This window comes from Halichoerus grypus, chromosome 13, assembly GCF_964656455.1.
Source record: "Halichoerus grypus chromosome 13, mHalGry1.hap1.1, whole genome shotgun sequence".
Classification (NCBI taxonomy): domain Eukaryota; kingdom Metazoa; phylum Chordata; class Mammalia; order Carnivora; family Phocidae; genus Halichoerus; species Halichoerus grypus.
The window spans coordinates 522,772-543,362 of record NC_135724.1 but is presented as its reverse complement, the minus strand read 5'-3'; the positions used below and the strand labels follow the sequence as shown (position 1 = coordinate 543,362).

At 56.5% G+C, this 20,591-nt stretch overlaps 1 protein-coding gene across 6 annotated transcripts in view; it reads left to right on the top strand.

Moving 5' to 3' along the window:
• The window catches only part of CTDP1 (CTD phosphatase subunit 1), a 56,296-nt gene that overhangs the window by 6,295 nt on the left and 29,410 nt on the right, over positions 1-20,591 (top strand). For 5 of the 6 annotated variants that reach the window (XM_078060148.1, XM_036090471.2, XM_078060149.1 and 2 more), the window contains exons 2-10: positions 5,941-6,024; positions 6,637-6,730; positions 8,419-8,547; positions 11,342-11,492; positions 13,902-13,992; positions 15,817-15,983; positions 16,828-17,817; positions 19,475-19,616; positions 20,239-20,442. In XM_078060148.1, the coding sequence (XP_077916274.1) occupies positions 5,941-6,024; positions 6,637-6,730; positions 8,419-8,547; positions 11,342-11,492; positions 13,902-13,992; positions 15,817-15,983; positions 16,828-17,817; positions 19,475-19,616; positions 20,239-20,442 (2,052 nt within the window). Of the gene's footprint in view, positions 1-5,940; positions 6,025-6,636; positions 6,731-7,760; positions 7,968-8,418; positions 8,548-11,341; positions 11,493-13,901; positions 13,993-15,816; positions 15,984-16,827; positions 17,818-19,474; positions 19,617-20,238; positions 20,443-20,591 lie in introns of those variants that run through there. The other variant, XM_078060150.1, reaches the window with a different exon arrangement.

Below are 20,591 nucleotides of genomic sequence, written 5' to 3'. Positions count from 1 at the left end.
AAACACTAACCCTTTCATTCCTGTCTTGCATCAGTATCTGCAAAAATGAAGTCATCTTATACTGAAAAAGGAAATCATCTTATACTGAAAAAGGACATTACTGTTACTTTTTTAAAAATACTTTCCCTCTCTCTTGGCCATTCCTTCACTTTTTTGAGCATTCTTTTGGCCCATGCAAAGATGCAGGAGAAGTAGTCAGTCCACTGGATAATGTTGTACTCCGCTCTGACCCTGCAAAACCATTCTGAATGATCTTTTAATTCAGACAAAGAATGCAGTCCCTTTACTCTCCGTTTCATTTAGACTGGATGTTCTTGAGATGCTGTACTTCGGACCATGTGTGCGTATCCATGTGGCTGGGTGGGACAGACAGTTCATTCTGAGTCCTTTGGGGGTAGTCACAAACTGTCATGAGCTGTGCGGCCTGTGTGGTGCGGTCCAGCCCGGTGTGCCGCTCTGAGCCCCAGGCCTCGCCTGCCGTCCTCCCTGGGTTGCAGAAATTCCAGAGACGGCACAGGCCCGGGGGGCTTGGCGGCAGCACACGGCATCTTTTATTTCTCTTTGGCCAACATTTGTCAGAAACATTTCTGTGAAGACCTGGGGCTCCCACCCTGTGAGTGGAGATGATGTTGTGTTTTTAAATACTTCCTCCCCTAACCTGGCGGGTGTGGTCTTAGCATCCTGCATGGATGGGTGTATGACACGGTGGGTTTGACACGGTGGGTTTCTAGTGGGATGCTGCTTGGTTTGGGGCCCACTTTGCTAGATTGTAGCACATGGTGTCTTCAGACTTGGGTACTCTGTGAAAATTGCATGATGTTTTGTTTTGCATTGGATGAATGCATACCACCTGCTCTCCCCACACCCTTCCTGCGTGGACTCACCCACTGGTGCTGAGCCCACCGCCACATGAGGCGAAATGGGACACGCACTGCCAGGATGAATTCCAAGTGGAGACCTCGTGCTTAAATTTAGCAAATCCTCTGTTAATATTCACAAATGTGGAGTTTGAGCTCCCAACACTATGGGTGACTCGTGTCAAGGAGAGGAGACATTGAGTTTTGAAATGAAGGCAGTTTATGAGGGATTAAGTTGATGTGTGAGTGATCCGTGTATCTCTTACACGTGTCATATGACTGTGACACACGTGTCATATCACCACAGGGGGAGTCCTTGTAGAAGCTTTGTGTGGTACTGTCTCCTGTGATTGTCATTGTCAACATTAAATATTCTCTTCAGGCTTTAGGGTGATTGGACTTGTCCCAAGTACCTTTGAGAGCAGGGGCCTCCCTGTGCCTGCTCCCCGGCTGTCCCTGCTCTCCTGCGGGTGGGGGCTGCTGGTGCACACAGCTCTGGGTATCCACCAGGACAGGCTTCTAAGCTGACACCCATCTCTTGATTGTCTGCACTGGGCTCGCAAGGGGCACCCTGTGCACGGCAAGGTGCTTAACAGCACCCCTGGCCCCACCCTGCAGATGCCAGTCACTGCCCCCACATCGTGACAGCCAGAGGTGCCTCCAGACGCTGCCCTGTTTCCCCCGGGGAGCAACACAGCCGACTGAGCCCAGATCTGCTCTGTGGAATACCACAGGCAAAACTCTTTGACCCCAGCGCAGAAGGTTACATGACCTTTAATGTGATCTGTAGGTGCAAGGCTTTCTAGAGAAAGGTACATACTCAGGCCACACTGCCAAGGACGTGCGGAGTGGTTGGCTTGTGTGCCCCCACCTTTGTGTCCTTTCATGTGCACCTGCCTCCTGGGTGCCTGCTGGCGCCTCCCCGCTCTGTCAAGGATTCTGTGCCTGCTGGACCTTCGAGTTACAGCCCGGTGGAGGGTGTACTGTGTGTCACCTAGAGCAGGGGGAGCTGGGAGGGCTTCCGGGAGGAGGTGCGGCTCTGGGCTTGGGTTCAGACCGAAGGATGAGGCAGAGGTGGTGAATAGCAGGCTGGTCTGAGCAGAGGGAGCCCCTGTGTTGGGGAGACTTCCAGCAGCACTTGGGAGCATGTCCCGGGCCAAGCACGTGGGTCCCAGTGGCCATGGAGTGGCCCAGTGAGGTCCCAGGGGTCATGACAAGGCAGGCTGTTGTAGCTGTCACCCGGGATGGCACGCCTGCCTTCGCCGGGGTTGCCCTGCAAGGGTGACCCCAGAAACCCCCTGGTGACTGGATGGTGCTGGGGGGTCAGGACTCAGCTGCAGCCCGGGGGCCGGCCCCGTCCTCCTCTGGGCCTCGCTGTGGGGCTCTACCACACGGCCCTTTGGAAGGTCACCACAAGCCTTCCTCAGCAGGTCCGGTGCGTGGGCCTCATTAGTTGGTAGTCAGCCAGTGTAGATGCGCATTGTAACTGCGTAGTTTGGTGAGTTTTGACACACGTGTGCCTTGGAAACCACTCCCAGTCAAGGTGTGCACATCTTGGTCTGGGTGCGATTTTCACCCTGTCTGGTCTCTCCTGGGGGCGCTTACCTCTGACAGCTTTTTCTTTCTCAAAGTGTTTGTTCCCTAGCATCTCTTGTGATGCTGGCTACTCAGCCTTTGTGAGCAGTGGTTCGGTTTTGTTTTTTATTTTTTTTATTAAAGATTTTATTTATTTATTTGAGAGAGAGAATGAGAGAGAGAGAGCACATGAGAGGGGGGAGGGTCAGAGGGAGAAGCAGACCCCCTGCTGAGCAGGGAGCCCGATGCGGGACTCGATCCAGGGACTCCAGGATCATGACCTGAGCCGAAGGCAGTCGCTTAACCAACTGAGCCACCCAGGCGCCCTGGTTTTTTTTTTTTAAATTGACATTCTTTTTTCTGCCTCTGCCTTAATTGTTGGGGGTCCACAAAGGCCTGCCGTCTGTTTTCTATGAGATGGTGGTGCCCTGGCCTGGGATGCACAGCCCACCAGACCTGTGCCCCAAGCCTGGCCCCGTCCACATCCAGACAGGCATGCGTTCAGCTGTGTGGCGGCTGGAGGTACCTGTGCTCCCCTCGCTCTGTTCTCCAGGCGGACTTACTGGTCCTTTCTGTATCTGTTCCTGGCAGGTGTGTCCGGGAACGTCCGAGAGTGTCCACGGCACTCCCGTGTCTCTTGGTTCACACTTCTCCCGGCATCTCCTGCCTGCACTTGTGCATTTAGAGTTTGTCTGCTCACCCCACCCCTGGCTCCCTTCCCAGCACCACCTGCAGGTTCCAGACCCATTGGTCTCCAAGCCGCCACTTTCAGCGTGCTCTTAGCTGGGGGGATCTGAAGCCTAGTGCCCCTCACCTGTGCGGTGTGGCCTTGCTCCTCCCCCGCCCCCCAATCCCACGCCTGCTTCCTGTCACCTTGTGGGAGCTGTCTTAGAAGCTTCCACCTGCTGGAGGACAGTTAATCCTCTAGAATTAGTCGCCCCACCCCCTTGGGGTTCCCCTTGAATCTTGGTGATCTGGGTAAGACAAAGATTTCTTTTTTTTTTTTTATAAAGATTTTATTTATTTATTTGACAGAGAGAGACACAGCGAGAGAGGGAACACAAGCAGGGGGAGAGGGAGAGGGAGAAGCAGGCTTCCCATGGAGCAGGGAGCCCGATGCGGGGCTCGATCCCAGGACCCCTGGATCATGACCTGAGCCAAAGGCAGACGCTTAACGACTGAGCCACCCAGGTGCCCGACAAAGATTTCTTAAGAACACAAAATATCTGATAAATTGAACTGGATCAAAATTTAAAACCTTATCTTCGAAAAACACTGTTAAGAAAATGAAAAAAGCTGACTACAGAATGGAAACACGTACTGCCCAAAGTGTTTCGACCTGTTTATTGGTTGAGCTAGAGGCACCAGGTGCATCTTCGGGTTAACATTTTAGGAAAGATTGGTGAAATCTTCTTAGTCCATTTTTTGGTGTTCCTGAAAAAATAATCCACAGGTCGTGTTTTAGTGTAGAAATGAGTAAAGTGAATAAACGCAGACTGTTTTGTACGTTTCGCATCTGTCTGCCGTGGGCACAGAGGAAGGGGCAGCGTCTGCAGGCCTGGCCACCAGGTCACACCGCGCCTGAGACCGGAACCCCTCCGTCTGCGGTGCTTGTGCAGACTGCGCTCTTCCGCGGCAGTGGGTCCCCACAACCTGTCATTAAAATGCAAGCAACATCAGCGTTTGTAAACCCTGAAGACTGGTGAATGAACCAGTTTACTCTGTTTCTCATAAAACCTACCCCCAGCATTCCAGGGGGCAAGCAGCAGATTTTTGCCAGGTTCCAGAAGGCCTGACAAACCCTTCAAAAACCCATTAGCCAACAGTTGATAGACACCTTTGACTTTTGGGAAAGTGCAAGTCAGTCCTCTTGCCGGCTCTGCTCCTATCCTCTCAGACGGCCACCTTCCTGGGCCTGTTGCTTCCCCTCCTGCAGGCAGGGGACCAGGATGGGCAAGGAAGGGGCCCCGGCAGGTAGAGTCCAAATTGCAGGTTGTTTGCAAGGTGGGCTGCTCTGCGGACAGCTCCCCGGGAGGGTGTGTGTCTTGTGTCCGAGCAAGGGCTGATTCGGAGGTGCCTGCCGTGAGGGCTGTGATCCGAGAGGCCTGGACCCCGGCAGCCGCTCGGAGGGGGTGGTGTGCGGTCAGAAAGGAGGGTGAAGGGGCTCTCACGCGGGCATCTGAGCGGGGACTGGCCTTGGTTGGGCGAAGTGCTGCAGAGCCAGTCAAGTGGAGAAAGCCAGCTGGGCCGTGGTCCCAAAGCCAGAGCCAGCTAGCAGCCCCGACACCAGCGGCACAGAAGCTGGTGGTAGAAGGTGGGAGAAGTGCAGGCTGCCGGAGGAGGCAGACGCGAGCCGGGGGGGGGGGGGAGGGGGGACAGGACTCCTTGGCACATAGATCCCCAGTGTCAGACGGACAGGAGCCTGGAGCAAGAAGACATCTTCGAGCAGGTGCCATACAGACGGGGAAGGTTCTGAGGAGCGGAGTGGTCCTCTGCAGGGGCGGCTTGGTTGAAGACTGGGGAGGTGGGCAGATTCTAGCTAGCGGTTTAAAGGGTGCTAAAGATGGGAGAGCACCTCCCTGAAGAATGCCAGCACCGAGGTTTGGGGTCGAGCATGCTGCCGGGCTGTGGACGCACGGGGCAGCAAGCCTGGTTGTGGAGTGCTTGGTTGTGGAAGAGGGGGTGCTGCCCCTGGTACCAGGTACCCATTTGGTACCTCTGTGAGCCCTGAAAGTCCTCTGTGGTCCAGAAGCTCTGTGGCGGTGTGGGTGAGGAAGGAGAAGTGTGCGGCACTCACTGGTGGGCCGACTCTCGGACCTCACGGTGTCTCTTTGGTCTGTGGCCTTTGTGAGGAAGCACCCAGAAAGGCCCCTCTTCACAGACGCTGGCCTGAAGGTGCCTGGGTTCCCGGGTCTAGGTGAGGCTCTGTGGGATCAGCAGACTCCCATGGTACCGAGTTATTTCCCCAGAGCTCTGACTCGGTGGTGCTCTGACCACACAGCCTTGGGGTGTGTATGCCAGTTGCCCCACTTCGGACGAGAGCTTGATACTCGTGCACGCAGGAAATTGCCATTTCTGTGTTGGTAAAACAGAAATATAATAGTAGTTCTGAACAATTTCAGTGAAGTGTAGCTTCTCTGTAGACTGGGAGTGATATATGGGAGACAACATTTATCGTTTGTAGGTGTTATACCAGGTTGCTCCTTGCTGTATGAACATAAGCTTCCGTGTTTATGAATTGTTATCAGAATGTATCCCAAGTCTTAATAATCTCCCGAGTCTCCTCTCCTGACAGGACATCCCTGGCTCTTCCAGCCATGTTTGCATGAGAGAGGCCCTGGGGAGGCGGAGCCCTGCAGGGGGTGTGACCTGCGGGAGCTGGGTGGAAGTCGCTAGCAGAATCGGTACCGGACCTCGGGCTCTGTGTACCCCCTATGGTCGTGTGGTAAACCAAGGGATCGTACTTTCTACCTTCCTAATTTGGGACCATTTTCATCTCTGTTTCTAGCGTGGTTCTGGTGCGTCTGGAAGGATGTAGCCACCCAGTTGTCATGAAAGGCTTGTGTGCTGAGTGTGGCCAAGACCTAACCCAGTAAGTACTGGCAGCTCTCGGGTGAAAGGTGGTGCCTCTGGGTGCTTGAGAGGGGGTCACCTACAGATTCGAAGGGGCATCCACCTCTGACAGCAGATGGCAGGCACCCTCCTTATCTGGCAACTCAGGTCTGTCTCCCAGGGAGGCGTCCTTTCTGGTTAAGTTCTGAAAGCACTGGAGTGTGTCTGATGCGCACCCAGGCGTAGTGGGTTTGCTTTTCCCTCGCAGCCAAGCAAACTGTGCATCCGCGGTTGGCCTGCGCCTCCCGGCTCCCGGGTCCGCCCCGGCCCCCCACCTCGCTGCCGGGGCTCCTTTACCACCAGCAGCAGGCGGTCACCCCCATTAGATGTGCAGAGCAGTGTGGACTGTCCTGTATTTTCTTGTTCCAGCGTGGCTATCACAGCTCATTTCCGGGAGATCCTCGTGAGCTCTTGGTGAGAGCTTTCCTGTCTGCTTTCAGACATCAGATGACATTTCAGCAGCTGCCAGCAGAGTGAGATCGAGCATCACCTGAAGCGTAGATGAGACTCTTACCCCGCAGTCCCGCTCGCGTTCTGTGCGTACTTGGTCAGTTCCAGGTGTTCATCCCAGTGTGCCTTCTCTCGTGTGCAGGCTGCAGAGTAAGAACGGGCAGCAGCAGGTGCCTCTGTCCACGGCCACGGTGTCGATGGTGCACAGTGTCCCAGAGCTGATGGTGAGCTCCGAGGTAAGGCCTGCGTCTGGCAGAGGCCAAGTCTGAAATTTCCTGAGAACAGCAGGGAGTCTCTGTGGGCCTCTCTCACTGTGCAGAGGGCGGCTGGGGAACGTACCAGGCCTGGCGGCACGATGGCTTCTGAGACAGCCCCTGGGGAGACGGGCGGTTTGTGTGGCACGTGCTTTCTGCCTGTGGTACGGGAGGCTGCACGTGTTTCTTCCTTTCCCAAAGGGGTCTGCCTCCTGGGGAGATGCCGGCCCCGCTGCCCCTGAGCCGGGAGCTCTGTGGGGTGCTGTGGCTCATGGTCCCCTGGCGCAGAGCGGGAGGCTGACAGACGGGAGGGCGGGGAGCCACTGGCAGCTGCAGGGGTGGGGTGAGGGGAGGGCATCGATGCCCCGTGAGAAGAGTGGTAGGGCTGAGAGCGGGCGGGAGCGGGCGGCTGTGCGCGAGGGGAAGTGTCGGGTTTGAGAGGCACTTGGCACTGGCAGGGCTGGTGGGGTGAGGGGGCGGGGGGACACGTGTCGCACAGTCCTCGCAGAGCGGCATCCGTGGGGCGGCAGGTGTGTGTGCTCGGAACAGCCTGCAGTTCTCACGCGTTTAAGAGTCTCGCGGGCAGTGCTGGTCAGAGGCGTCCTGACACCTCGTCTTCATGGGCCGGGGATGCGGGGGGCGGGGGCGCGGGCACCAGGACGGAGCCTCCCACGAGGGATGTGGAAGCTGCGCTCTTGTCCTCCTAGGAGGCAGTTTCAGAGCTGCCCGTTTTTGTAAGTAGGGGAGACGTTTCTCAGTGTTGTAATTCTGTCAGATTTGCGCTGTTGAATGATACGTACCCGCTTTATTTTTCTGTGGGAAAGACAAAGTGCCGATACAGGATTCTGATTTTCCTGAATTACTGAACTTTAAACAAATGTAAATACAGAAGAGTATCTGAGTGAGAGAGAGAGACGGAGACACAGACCTGGGAAGCTGGGGGACAAGAAGAGAAGAAAGGGTCCGCCACTGTCCCTGCGGTGACAGGATTACCGCTGGTCTGTGTCCGTAGCCCCTCTCGGCGGCAGACGCAGCGTTCCCGTGGCTGGCCTGAGCAGGACCAGGCGCCTGGGTGTACTGAACTGAGGCGGCAGAAGTGATGCGCACCCCGAAACACAGGCTGCTGGCCGGGGCCCCTTCCCAGAGGAGAGTCCCACGCTGGCCCCATAGGCCACGGTGTGCCACCCCGTCTCCAAGACCCACCTGGGTCTCTGCTGAGGTGAAGTGGCATCCCTGGGGGGCTGAGACGGTGCCGCCACACTCCTGCCGCCTGCCTGTTGCTTCACGGTTGGCCGTTTTCCTCCCCCCTCAGCTTCCTGCCTCTTCCTTTCATTCTGCAGCTCATTGCGTTCAAACAAACTTGACGGACTCAGCTGCTTTCTTTCGCCTCCTCTTTCATTGGTTAACACGTTAAGTTACAGAATTACGATCAGAAATCCTCGTGTCCTCAGCAGCCACAGGACCAAGCGGAAGTGGCTCGGGAGGTGGGGGGGTGCAGGCCGCGTGGCCCCCAGGTGCTGTATTAGCGCGCGGTGGGGCTGCCCTCGTGCTGGTACGGAGACCAGCAAAGAACACCTCTCCGATGCCTTCTGTTTTTCCTGACAAAATTGGATTTGGTTTTGGATCCAGATACACTTATTTCATGATTTTCCTTTTTACTTTAACTTTAGCAAGCTGAGAAGCTGGGACGGGAAGACCAGCAGCGGCTGCATCGAAACAGAAAGCTGGTGCTCATGGTGGACTTGGACCAGACGCTGATCCACACGACGGAACAACACTGCCAGCAGATGTCCAACAAAGTGAGCGCTTCTTGGGGCCGGGCAGGCTGGCAGGGGGGGATCCCAAGGCCCACGCTGCTGGGGTCGTGTCCCCAAGGCTGGTCCTCACTGGGAGGCACGGAGCACACTCCCACCTCCTGGTTCACTCGGCCCCACTATTGCCACGTCCACACGTGGCCGAGTTAGTTGGGAGGGTTGAGGGTTCGGGACCTGGAAGACCTGAGTCCCGGGGGCAGACAGCAGGGTGGACAGCAAAGGAGGAACAGTCTTGGTGGGGACGATGAGCTGGTGTTGGAGACCTCCAGGAGTATCTGAGATATTGGGGGTAGGGTACAGCTGGGTCCTGGGTCTGTACTCGAGAGACTGCAGATACAGGGTGGGGTTCTCCAGGGAAATTAATTTTTCAGAGAAAAGTAAAGGGTCAAGGATGGAACCCTATTTAAGTCCACATTAAAACTCTTCCCACATTCCACCTCTTTTCCTTGGTATGGACCCTGAGAAGCTGACTTTCTTCTGGCCCCTTCAGAAGGCATTACGAATTCCTGTTACAGCTGGCTCTCTGAAGGCTGAGACCAGCTTATACTGTCATTAACAAATGAGACCCCACCAACACAGAAACAGTCATTTTTAGAATTCTTTGCCATTGGGCAGTCGATGCATAGACTCTGTTAGACGTCAGGTCGTCAGCATCTGCAGATAGCGGTTCCTGATGGTGGCTGAGCCCCGTGGGAAGGCCTCTGACAGGAGTGCTGAGGCCAGGCCGGCAGCCGGGGATGGAGGGGCGGGAGAGTTTGGTCACAGCATTCAGTGACAGCTGCGTGTCATCGGGGTTTTGTTACAAACTTGGTCTGAAAGAAGTTTGGCTTCGTAAACAGACGCAGTGATAGCAGCGTCCGTGTGGACCGTCTCCATCAGTCCCACAGGCAGTGGGGCTCTGCCTCCTTCCCGCATGCTGCGGACGGTGCAGGGTTGTCCTGACAGTTGTGAGCAGTGGAGTTCTTCTCACTCGGGTTCAGTCCCGTCTCCCGTGAAGCAGCGTGTGCTGCTGAGCTGCCTCAGCCGTCTCTGTGTATCGAGAGATCCCGTGTGGGTGTATGTTTGTGTGTGTGACGTGAAGTGTTTAGAAGTCCTTCGAGGTTGTTTCATTTATGACAACTACCCTGCTTTGCGAGTATGTTAAAGAGCCGGAGGACTTGGTGTAGAGAAGTACCTGCCGCACGTGCGTTCCCGTGTGCGAGTGTGTTAAAGAGCCGGAGGACTTGGTGTAGAGAAGTACCTGCCGCACGTGCGTTCCCATGTGCGAGTGTGTTAAAGAGCCGGAGGACTTGGTGTAGAGAAGTACCTGCCGCACGTGTGTTCCCGTGTGCGAGTGTGTTAAAGAGCCGGAGGACTTGGTGTAGAGAAGTACCTGCCGCACGTGTGTTCCCGTGTGCGAGTGTGTTAAAGAGCCGGGGGACTTGGTGTAGGCAGGTACCTGCCGCACGTGCGTTCCCGCGTGCGAGTGTGTTAAAGAGCCGGAGGACTTGGTGTAGAGAAGTACCTGCCGCACGTGCGTTCCCGTGTGCGAGTGTGTTAAAGAGCCGGAGGACTTGGTGTAGAGAAGTACCTGCCGCACGTGCGTTCCCGCGTGCGAGTGTGTTAAAGAGCCGGGGGACTTGATGTAGACAAGTACCTGCCACACGTGTGTTCCCATGTGCGAGTGTGTTAAAGAGCCGGGGGACTTGATGTAAACAAGTACCTGCCGCACGTATGTTCCGTGTGTTTGTTGCCCCACTTGGCTGGGGGTTTATTGTGCCTTTGAAGTTGGCACTTTTAATTTGTTCCATGAAAGTGTGAACTCGCTGTGACAAGCCCGTTCCTCGCTTGTGTGATGTACAAGCTGAAGGCCTCCTCCGTCCGCGTGGACAGGCCTCGGCTCCGGCTGGCCGTGGTGGGTTCCGTTCTTGCCTCTGCCCCTGCCGGGCACTCCGGCAGCCGCTCGCCACAGCTAGAAAGATGTGTTGCATTCTGAACTCTGGAGAGCCAAACTTGTGTTTTTAGGGACATTTCCACTGCACTTGTGGAGCAGGGGGACCGAGATTCTAGAATGCCACACTTCCACATGTTTCCACAGAACAGCTGCGTCGTGAGAGGGCTGACTAGTTTAGAGCTAGTCAAAAGTTACTAAGGACCAGGGTCACTTACCTTTTTTTTTCAGTTCAGCATATTTTTACTGAGGAAATTAATGATAAACAGGATTAAAAAGATCAAAGTTTAGCTTCCTTAGGAAAGTAAACTTACTTGTGTATTAATCACGTGTAAGCAGATTGGTATTACTAATTTTACATGTCTACTGAAGGGGGTTTGGAATACCACGTCAGCTTTTGTGCTGTATTTGTGAGTTAATAAACCTGCATGTTGGAACAGTCGGGGAGCTAGACTAAATCACATGGTTTACTCCTGTCGCTGCCCCAGGAGGACGCTGTCGGTGGGTCCCTGGACACCTGTTCTGGGTGACCTGCTGTGGTTCAGCTACTCAGCAGGGGTTTGTGCTCGAGGAGCCAGACACGCACGCTATCACTCAGGGACACTTGCTTTACCCCTTATCAGAAAAAGACCGCGGACGAAATGGTTAGCGTAAGGATCTGGCGACACCGCTGAAGCCCGTGGTAACAGGGTGGTTACCTCAGTTGTCCTTCAGCAACTAAGAAGGCACAGTCCCCTCCGTAGTTACTGTGGTGTTGGTCGTGGGTGGCTACCACGGGGTGGGGGGCACAGTCTGGAGGTGCCGTCCCGGGCGGCTCCTGCCTTCTCACGGGCGTGTGTGTTTTTCCAGGGCATCTTTCACTTCCAGCTGGGCCGGGGCGAGCCGATGCTGCACACCCGTGTGCGTCCTCACTGCAGGGAGTTCCTGGAGAAGATTGCCAGGCTATACGAGCTGCACGTCTTCACGTTCGGGAGCCGGCTGTACGCCCACACCATCGCAGGTGGGTGGCTCAGTGCTCGGTCGCCCTGTATTCGTCGAGCGTTGCGTGAACATTGTCCACAGCGTTACTTTCAGTGACGCCCTTAAAGATGGAGGGGGAAAATCAAGCTCTCCCAAACTCGGTTCAGTCCCAGAGCTGGCTGTTGCTTCCCCAAATGCGTGGGCTGCTCGCGCTGTGGTCAGGGGCACGCGGCGGGCCGGTTTGAAAGTTGCCCAGGACTGCAGGTAGGTAGAAGAGGAGAAACTTCCTGTGTGAGCATACTTGAGGTTGTTTCATTAACTGGTTTGGAAACCCCCCGGAGCCACGCTGCTGGTGTCTGTCTGTACTTGACCCCTGGAGCGCAGGCAGCCTGGCTGTGGCTGTCTCTCGTTGCACGTGAGGGACGCGCTGATTTAGTGTTGGTGCTGCGCTTGGGCAGTGTGTGTGCACAGGCCTCCCTGGGCGGCGAGGTGTTGCAGCCGGTGGCAGCTCTGCCTGGGGACGGCAGGGCTCCGGTCCACTCTGACCGTCCGTGGACGTCGGCACCTGCATCAGACGCTGGCCACGACCCCATGTTCATGTTCATTCCAGGGTGGCCACATGAAGTACTTCCACGTTGAAATGTTTTTACTGGTTGGTCTTGGCCTTTGTTGGTGGGGGAATGACTTCCGAATTCCCCTTCAACACATAGCACCTTTGCAGTTCTCATCCTGAGCACGGCGGCCGTGTGTTGAAGTCCCATCATCTTGTGTTTGCCTTTGTTGAGTGGCCGCCTGGTGTCCCCACTCCATGGAACCTCCATACCGGTGGTGTGGGCAGTCGACTGACAGCACCCCAAGCCGAAAGAGCGGTCAGGTCCTCAGGTGCCCCCTTTGGGCTTTGTCTCCTGGCCACAGGATGACTTGGGCCTTCACCTCCGGAGCTGTGGTGTCTCCCCGGATCTCCATCAGCAGGGTCCACAGAGGGGTAGTGAAGATGATACTGAGTTAGGTAGAAGCGCCTGGGGGGTGGGGCGCCCCTGGAGGCTGAGAGGACGTTCCCGGGGCCCTTGGGCAGTCTGCCTCTTCCCTGTGTCAGGCTGTGCTCTGTACCTTAGAATTCCCACGTCCCAACACAAGCAGACACGTCACAGGAAGTACCCCTTGCCACAGGCCAGGAGACCCACCGCTGCTGGGCGGCCGCCTCCAGCATCGGCAACGGCGTCACGCACACAAGAGGACTTGGGAGGAAGCCCATGGGACGCGTGCCCCACGTGGCTTTGAGGTGGTTGGGCCTTCAGAGGGCAGGTCGCTGGCACGGAAAGGCGCTGGGGCTGGGGGAGTTGAGCTTGGTGTCAGGTGGGTGGATTTGCTTGTTGACAGAGGACAGTTGGAGGCCCTGCCATGGTTTTTAACAACCACAGTTTCTATAGCGTCCTTCTCCTGTCAGCTTTTAATTTGGAAAGTTATCATTTTCACAGGATGTATATTTTTAGTATAATTAGGATAGACCTGTTTTGTTAGAACGATTAAGAGCTTGGGGTGCTTTTCATTTATTTCATTGTAGAGACTAAGACTTCTGTGAGTAAGCTTCAGGTTTAGCCATCGAGCGGCATCAGTGTCCGTAGAGAATTTGCATGTTCTTTATTTGTAAGAATGCGTGTTTGTAACATTTCCTGTCGGAGTGAGCGCTGTTAGTAAATGCGGATGGCATGGGGATCCCGCAGATGTAAACAGCTGGAGGTGGCAGCCCTCCCCTGCGGCGTGGCGGGCCCCGTGCGCAGACACCAGAGCACTGGGACGCCTTTGCTCTGACAGGATGTGTGAGTCACATGTGTGGTCTCTGGTCCTGCTGGGGAGGCGGACGGGAGGCCGGCCTGCTCAGCGTGCTGTCTGACGGCAGTGGGCCGCAGAGGCGGGCCGCCGTGTCACGCTTACGCGCTGATGGGATGCGCCCTAAAAAGATCTCCAGAGAACACGGTGGACTTGTCGGAGTACGTGTGCGAGGCTGCCGGGCGCCTCGTTCGCCGCTTCACTTTGCAAACAGCCGGAGGCACAGGGAGCCTGAACAGTGGCAGAACCAGAATTCTTGGTCCCAGCCCCTCATCTGTGCGTAGCGTGCTGGGTGGAATTACGTGTTCACATGTTTATCGCCCCCGCAGACTCCACGCTCCCCGGGGGAGTAATACTGAGCTTTGTTTACTCTTTGTCTTCTGTTCTCAGCCAAATTCCAGGTCATGTTAAATTGAGCAAATGGTTAATGGACAGATGCCCTTAAACACGTTAAAAGGAACGGTAAGTGAATCACAGTCCTACCAAGAGAGACGAGAGCGTCTGGTGCCAGAGTAGGACGCTTAGTGTCCTGGTGTCGTAAACAGAAGGGGCTGCGCTATACACAGAGGAGGACATTAGCCAGTCACATGTCTGACCTTGTTTTGTCTTCTTTTCAAAGGTTTTTTAGATCCAGAGAAGAAGCTTTTTTCTCATCGAATATTATCAAGGGACGAATGTATTGACCCATTTTCTAAAACAGGGAACCTCAGGTACGTACCTGGCTGTGTTCATTGAGGAGGTTCACTGTTCAGTGTCCAGTGGAAAACACGTCAGACCAGCAGTTCTGTGTTTCTTCTCCCCATTTCCGGCTTTATCTTCACAGCACTCAGAAGCCCTGCTGTCTTCTAGCCAGGCTCCTTCCTCCCCCAGCTCCCTGAGTGTCCAGGCCGTGGTGGGCTCCCTGGTGGGCTCTGGGGCACTCGGGCCACACCCTCCCCAGAGGCCAAGAGTCTGGGGAGAGGGAACAGGAGCAGTGCTGGGGCCGGGGGGGGACGGGAGGTGACAAGCAGAGGGACCCAGAGCTCCTGCGAGTGCAGGACAACTTGAAAGAAGGTGGTGTCTCACCATTGTATTTCCATAGGAGCTGGCCTGCTCTTGACCCTGTTTAGTTCATTCCCAGATCCAGAGTCCCAGTCCCATCTGCTCCTGGTTGCGTTCCCTCTCATCACCGTGTCCCCTGCCCGTTCTGCCCTCTGTGCTTTTACAGTGGGGCACCCCCACCCCCCAGTCCAAAGGTTCTTGCACATGTCCACTCTGCACAAGGAATCTCCCCATTTCTGCCCAGAGAGGTAGTCACCCTCCCACACAGTACTCTGTCAGCTGTGACGTGTTTTTGTGCACGTTGGTTCTTGGGGATATCTGGGCAGTAACGCTGTGGCCTCTGGCCTTCCGCTGGTGTCGGCCATCCTCGTGCCGCATTGCATGTTTCAGATTTAGGGTGTCCCTACACACAGGGACCTATTCGAGGCCATAGGAACCAAGAGGAGAATCTGAAAGTCCTTGCTTCGCGTTTGCTGGTTAGCGTCAGAGTGAGCACACTAATGAAGACAAAGGGAAGGGGGGGGTATTGGCAACGACGGATTCAGGCGTAGCTACCCACAGGGACAACGCCGGGGGGGAGCAGCGTGCTCCCCAGCGGGCGCAGGTGACCGGCCCATGGCTCGTGTAGGTACAGGCAGTGGGGGCTCTTTTCCCAGTTTTTATCTCCCCCATCTGGAGTTAAATGTGCCGGAAAGCATGGACCATGTAAGTTAGTTCAGCTGCTGCTTTACCTGTGGGAAACGGACTCAGGAAAGAGTATTAATTCTGGACTCATGAACATGTTTTTCTGGGTGGTTGTAGCCATTAGCAACTACAGGACTGAGCAGTGGCAGGCTGTCCTTCCGAGTTTATTTCTAGATCCAAGACGAAATCCACTTTGAATTTTGAATGCTACGAGCCTATCTCAATCCCAGAATTGCGGACAGAAATAGAATTTCACAAGACCGTGTGAGAGTAGCGGAGTGTGCCTCCCTCTGTCAGGTGGCCAGCCCTTGCTAACATGTTTGCTGACCCTGTACATTCTAATAATGTTTTTGGGCTTGAAAGAGACGCGCAGGTACACTGCAGGAAACCGTTGTTTATTTCGGAGGGCTGAGATGCACGGTCATGTCCTCCCGCCTTCACCTGGAAAGCCCTTCGCCGTGAGGCAGGCACGTGCACACTGGCCCACAGCTCATCACCCATATTTGTAGACATACTGGGGTGTGGTCGTTCGTCAGCTTCCCAGGACGGGGACGTGGCCCCCAAACGCTGGACTCTGTGCTGCGGGCCCGTAAGGAGCGTCAGACACAGTGGAGAAAGCCTAACTATGTTAGTAGTATTTTGTCTGGAAACTTTGAGAGTTTAAACGTGAGCTAAACAAAAGTCCTACGGTGTAGTTTCCGTCTGTTTCTGACTAATCCGTGATCTGCTGGCCACCTGTACAAGATTATTGTGACTTTTAGTTGACTATTTTTTGTAAAGTGTGCTAGTTTTGGTGTTTTTACTTCTAGAAATCTCTTTCCCTGTGGAGACTCAATGGTTTGCATTATTGATGACCGAGAAGACGTCTGGAAGTTTGCCCCCAATCTGATCACCGTGAAGAAATACGTCTACTTCCAGGGCATAGGGGACATCAACGCCCCATCTGGGTCTCGGGAGTCGCAGGCAAGAAGGAAAGGTGGGTGAGGACCTTCTGGGCGGCAAAGGAGTAGTGGGCAGTGCTTCCCAGCTCTTTTGTGGCTGCTTTGTTTCTGTTTCTTTGTACCTCAGGCCTGGTCGTGTTTGTTTATAAGAATGAAATGCGTAACGTTTGGTTTCTGCTTTGTTTTTTTTTTTTTCTAAATAGTACTAACTTAAACATTTTCTCAGTTGAATGGAGGTTGAAGAATTTGCTTAATTCATTGTGTCTGAATCCTGCCTGTTGTCCTGGTCTCTCTGAAAAGGCAAGCAGGACAGCGGGAATTTGGCCATCGCAGTCCTTGGAAAGAGCGAGCTGGGGGCGTAGCAACTCCAGCTTGTTGGTGGTTGGCGCCGGGCCCGGAGCCCGCAGGGAGCCACACGGCTTAACCGGTCGGGCGAGCGCGAAGCCAGAGTCTGTCTGAAGAAAATTGGAGGTTTTGGTGTGAAGTGTGTCTGGTGATCTCTAGTGTGTAAACACGCTGTGTGAGGCCTGCGGTGAGTGCTGCAGTCAGTCAGAGCTGGAGGCCCAGGCCGGGGGAGTGGGCCTGAGGGAGACACACTTCTCAGGGCAGCCAGAGCAGGGCTGGAGGCCCCACCCGCAGCGTGGAAGCCTAGAGTGTTCTCTTCATTTCTAACCCATTGTAAAAACCAAGACAAAGTGACCATCTGTGGCCAGAAACCTAAAAATTTGCCTTCACAGCCAGACTTTGCCGAGCCCAGGTCTAGGGTGCGGTTAGAGCCAGACGGGGGGGCGGGGGGGGGGAACCACCGTTGCTTTAACAAGAGCTTTCACGTTGGATGTTAAATAACAGTCACCCCTTTTCTTTTGTGCATACCTATAGTAAATCAGTCTCCGAAAGGTGCCGACGTCCCAGAACAAGCTCCGTCCGTCAGGGAGACCGAGGAAGGACGGCAGGTTTCTGGGGTTGAGCAAAGTAATGGCCTTGGGAAGCCCACGAGGGAGCTCAACGGGGGTGCTTCTCCACGGGGGGACTGGCCCCTGCCTGGGCAGGAGGAGGAGAGAGGCAACCGGCCCACTGCCCGTGGCCCCTTGGCTGATGGCAAGGGCCCCCCAGCATGTGCTCAGCAGCATGATCGGACATTGCCGGAAAAGCGGTCAGCTCAGGGCCCGGCAGGCGGTGACCTGGACTTTGACCTTTCCAGCGACAGCGAGTCAGATGCCCAGTCATCCTCTGATGGTGAAAGTGGGGAGAGGAGGAGCCTGGAAAGGCCTCAGGGAGCACGAGATGCAGGAAAAGTGGCCCAGCGGGGCGGCCCCCCTGCCCCAGGAGGGGAGAGGCCCACAGGAGTGAGTCCATGCGGAGAGCCTGCCCCAGGCTTGCATCCGGATGTGCAGGAGGAGGGTGAGCGGGACGGCCTCTGCGGGCTGGGCGGTGGCTCTGCGGATAGGAAGGAGGCCGAGACCGAGTCCCAGAACAGCGAGCAGTCGGGCATCACGGCAGGCGAGTCCCTGGACCAGAGTGTGGAGGAGGAGGAGGAGGAGGAGGAAGACGGGGATGAGGACGACCACCTGGTCTACCTGGAGGAGATCCTTGCCCGCGTGCACTCTGACTACTACGCCAAGTACGATCGGTACCTGTGCGGGGAGAGCCAGGAAGCCCCCGACATACGGAAGATCGTTCCAGAGCTCAAGAGCAGAGTGCTGGCGGATGTTGCCATAATATTTAGTGGGCTGCACCCGACGAATTTCCCGATCGAGAAGACGCGGGAGCACTACCATGCCACAGCCCTCGGAGCCAAGATCCTCACGCAGCTGGTGCTGGACCCGGACGACCCTGACAGGGCCACGCACCTGATCGCAGCGAGGGCAGGTACGTGCGCCATGCCGGCCCGCCTCCTGCTGTCCTGCTGGGGGAGGGGGGTGGACAGAAGACCCCCCCCGTGGTGCTCCTGGGGCCGGGTCCATCTGCACTGGCCCTGCATGGCTGCTTGTTCTGTGCTGAGCTTTCAGAAGCCTTGTCCTGAATCAGTGCCTCGTACGCGTTCACTCATGATCATACGTTGGTGTCAGAGTTTGTGTGTCTGCTTGTGTGCGTGTGTGCTGTCTGCGGGCGCTACCAAGCCAGGGGGCAGCACCTCGTGTTTCCTGGCCCGCTGCCGCTGCGTGCTCCATGTCGTCAGGCTCCTCCGCCTGGAGTGAGGGGTGCACGCCCATCGGGTGGAGAAGGGGGGTGGGGAGTTGATGATGGAGCCCAGTTACATGGTTGTCAGCACACAGTTCAGCGGGGAGCGGGCAGCTAAGCCTCTGAGAAGACTGAGCACAAAGGTTCCAGCTGGAGCCACGTCCGTCCTAAGGGATTGCGGCTGAAAATCACTGTAGGAACGTCCCCCTCAGACAGACTCCAGGGATTTCAGCCAAGAAAACAGTCCCTCAGTAACGGGCAAATCAGGAAGAAACACACATGGTTGCTAAAAAAAGACAAAAATAAAAACCAACGATTTTTTTTTTTAAGTGGTTCTCACAAGCGATGGTGTAGGGTTTTCTGAACAAAGACTGTGCCTGGTGCTCCGGGCACTGCTCCTTCCCTGCCCACACCTGCTGAGCTAGGGTTTCCAGGTCACCGCCTCCTCGTGGGGCCAGCTTTCCCGGGAGGGCTGAGCCCCGTGCCCGTGTGTGGCACATCCTGGTGTGAGATGTGGGAGGATCCTCACTGGGAGGCGGGGGCAGGCTTGTTGCAGCCCTCCGGCATCCCACTCGTGCAGTGAGCCCAGGGGCACAGGGAAGGAGGCCCCTGGCTCACTCCTGCCTGGGTGCCCAGCGCCCTTGTCCTCCCCTCCCCGATCCCAAAGTCACGGCTTGTTCACTCGGAGACGCGTGATGGCTGACAGCGCCGGTGGCAGGCCTGGCCTCTGCCCCTGTGGGCACAGCACAATGTGGTCCAGGCCTGCGGTGGGCAGGACAGGCGTCCTTGCCAACTACCGAAGAGCCTTTCCGACAGCGCAGACGTGTGCGCGTCAGGGACACAGCCACACGTCCCCCCTGTCCTCTACTTGGCCTGCTTATACCCCAGCCGCTGTGGCCGTTGCCCTTCGGGGGGCTGCACTGGCTGCAGTAACAAGGTGACCTTGGCAGAGGGGGCCGGGTGGGGCTCTGAGCCCACAGCAGTGGCGGGGCCTTTGCCAGTGCCGAGCCCGTGGTCCTGGGGAAGAGATGTCAGGCAGTTGGCTGCAGGTCACAGAGGCAGTGGGAGACTTCCCACGGAAACGGATGGGTGCCTTCTGGCTGGTGTGGTGGGGTCCTTCAGATCCCTGCCCTCCCTGCGGGCCTGCCAGTGGGTCCAGTGAGACCCCACGGCAGGTCACCGTTCTGTGGGGCGGGCCGGGGGCAGGCAGCACTGGTTGGACAGTGAAGTCCCAGATTCCAGACACACAGTGTGTGCCAGGCAGGGTTCAGGGCCCAAGCGAGTGATTCGGGGCCGCCACGCGCCTGCAGCCCGGGCTGCACTGACTGAGGTGGTCTCCCTGCAGGCACAGAGAAGGTGCGCCAGGCCCAGGAGTGCGGGCAGCTGCATGTGGTCAACCCCGACTGGCTGTGGAGCTGCCTGGAGCGCTGGGACCGGGTAGAGGAGCAGCTCTTCCCGCTCAGGGACGACTACGGCAGAGTGCACAGGTGAGCGCCACGCCTGCACCTGCCCCCCACTCCCCGCCCTCAGCACGGGGTGCCGGCCGGAGGACACGAGCTTCCGTCCCCGCGGTCCCCGCGGTCCCCGCGGCCACCAGGGCCAGGCCCTCCCCACTGGCCCTCCCAGCCCTGCAGAGCACAGACTGTCTAAAACGCCATCGCCATCTCGAAAAGTCAGTTGCTTTTTCTCCCAACAACACCAGCAGGGAGGCTCGGCTTGCCTGCGCTTCCTTCCTGGCCTGGGGGCAGCGTCCTGAAAGACGTTGAGGCTTCTTGGAGTCTCAGTGGCCAGGGTGACAGTGACCAGAGCGAGGGATGGTTGGGAACCTGGTGGGTCAAGGTGGTTCTGTATGTTTGTGGGGGACGGTCTGTTCTGCTGAGAACAGCTTGAGAAAAATGCTTCCTGTTCTTTGTCAGACTTTGGCTCTTGTGTTTAGGGGTAAAGTTCTGGAACAGGCGTCAGAGGGACGGTGATCGCAGACTCCAGCTGAGGCCCCAGGCAGGCCACGGGGCACGCACTCTTCTCGTCTTCACCTGGACGGGCCTTCAGCTGCATCTGGGCCTGAGCCTGTTCCAGCGCTTTCTCACGGCCCTTGTTCTGGTCCCGCAGGGAGGATGGCCCAGCAGCCTTTCCTGACAGGCAGGGTGCGCTTCCGACTGCCTTGTTCCACCCGACGCCCGTCCACCCCAGGGCCCAGCCTGGGCCAGAAGTTCGCATCTATGACGCCAACACGGGCAAGCTCATCCGGAAAGGTGCTGTGGGCCCCGGGCCCCCTGGCTCCCTGGCGGTCCACACGGAGCACTCCTCCTTCAGGTACATGGGCCTGGGAGCTGTCTTGCAGCAGCGGGGTGCCTCTGAGCGCCTTGGACTACCACGCTCACTGAGAGCTGAGCAAAAGCGGTGCTGGTGGGACGTGGAGTTGGGGGTTTGCTGCATCCTGAGCTGGGGCTGGGCTTCCCCAC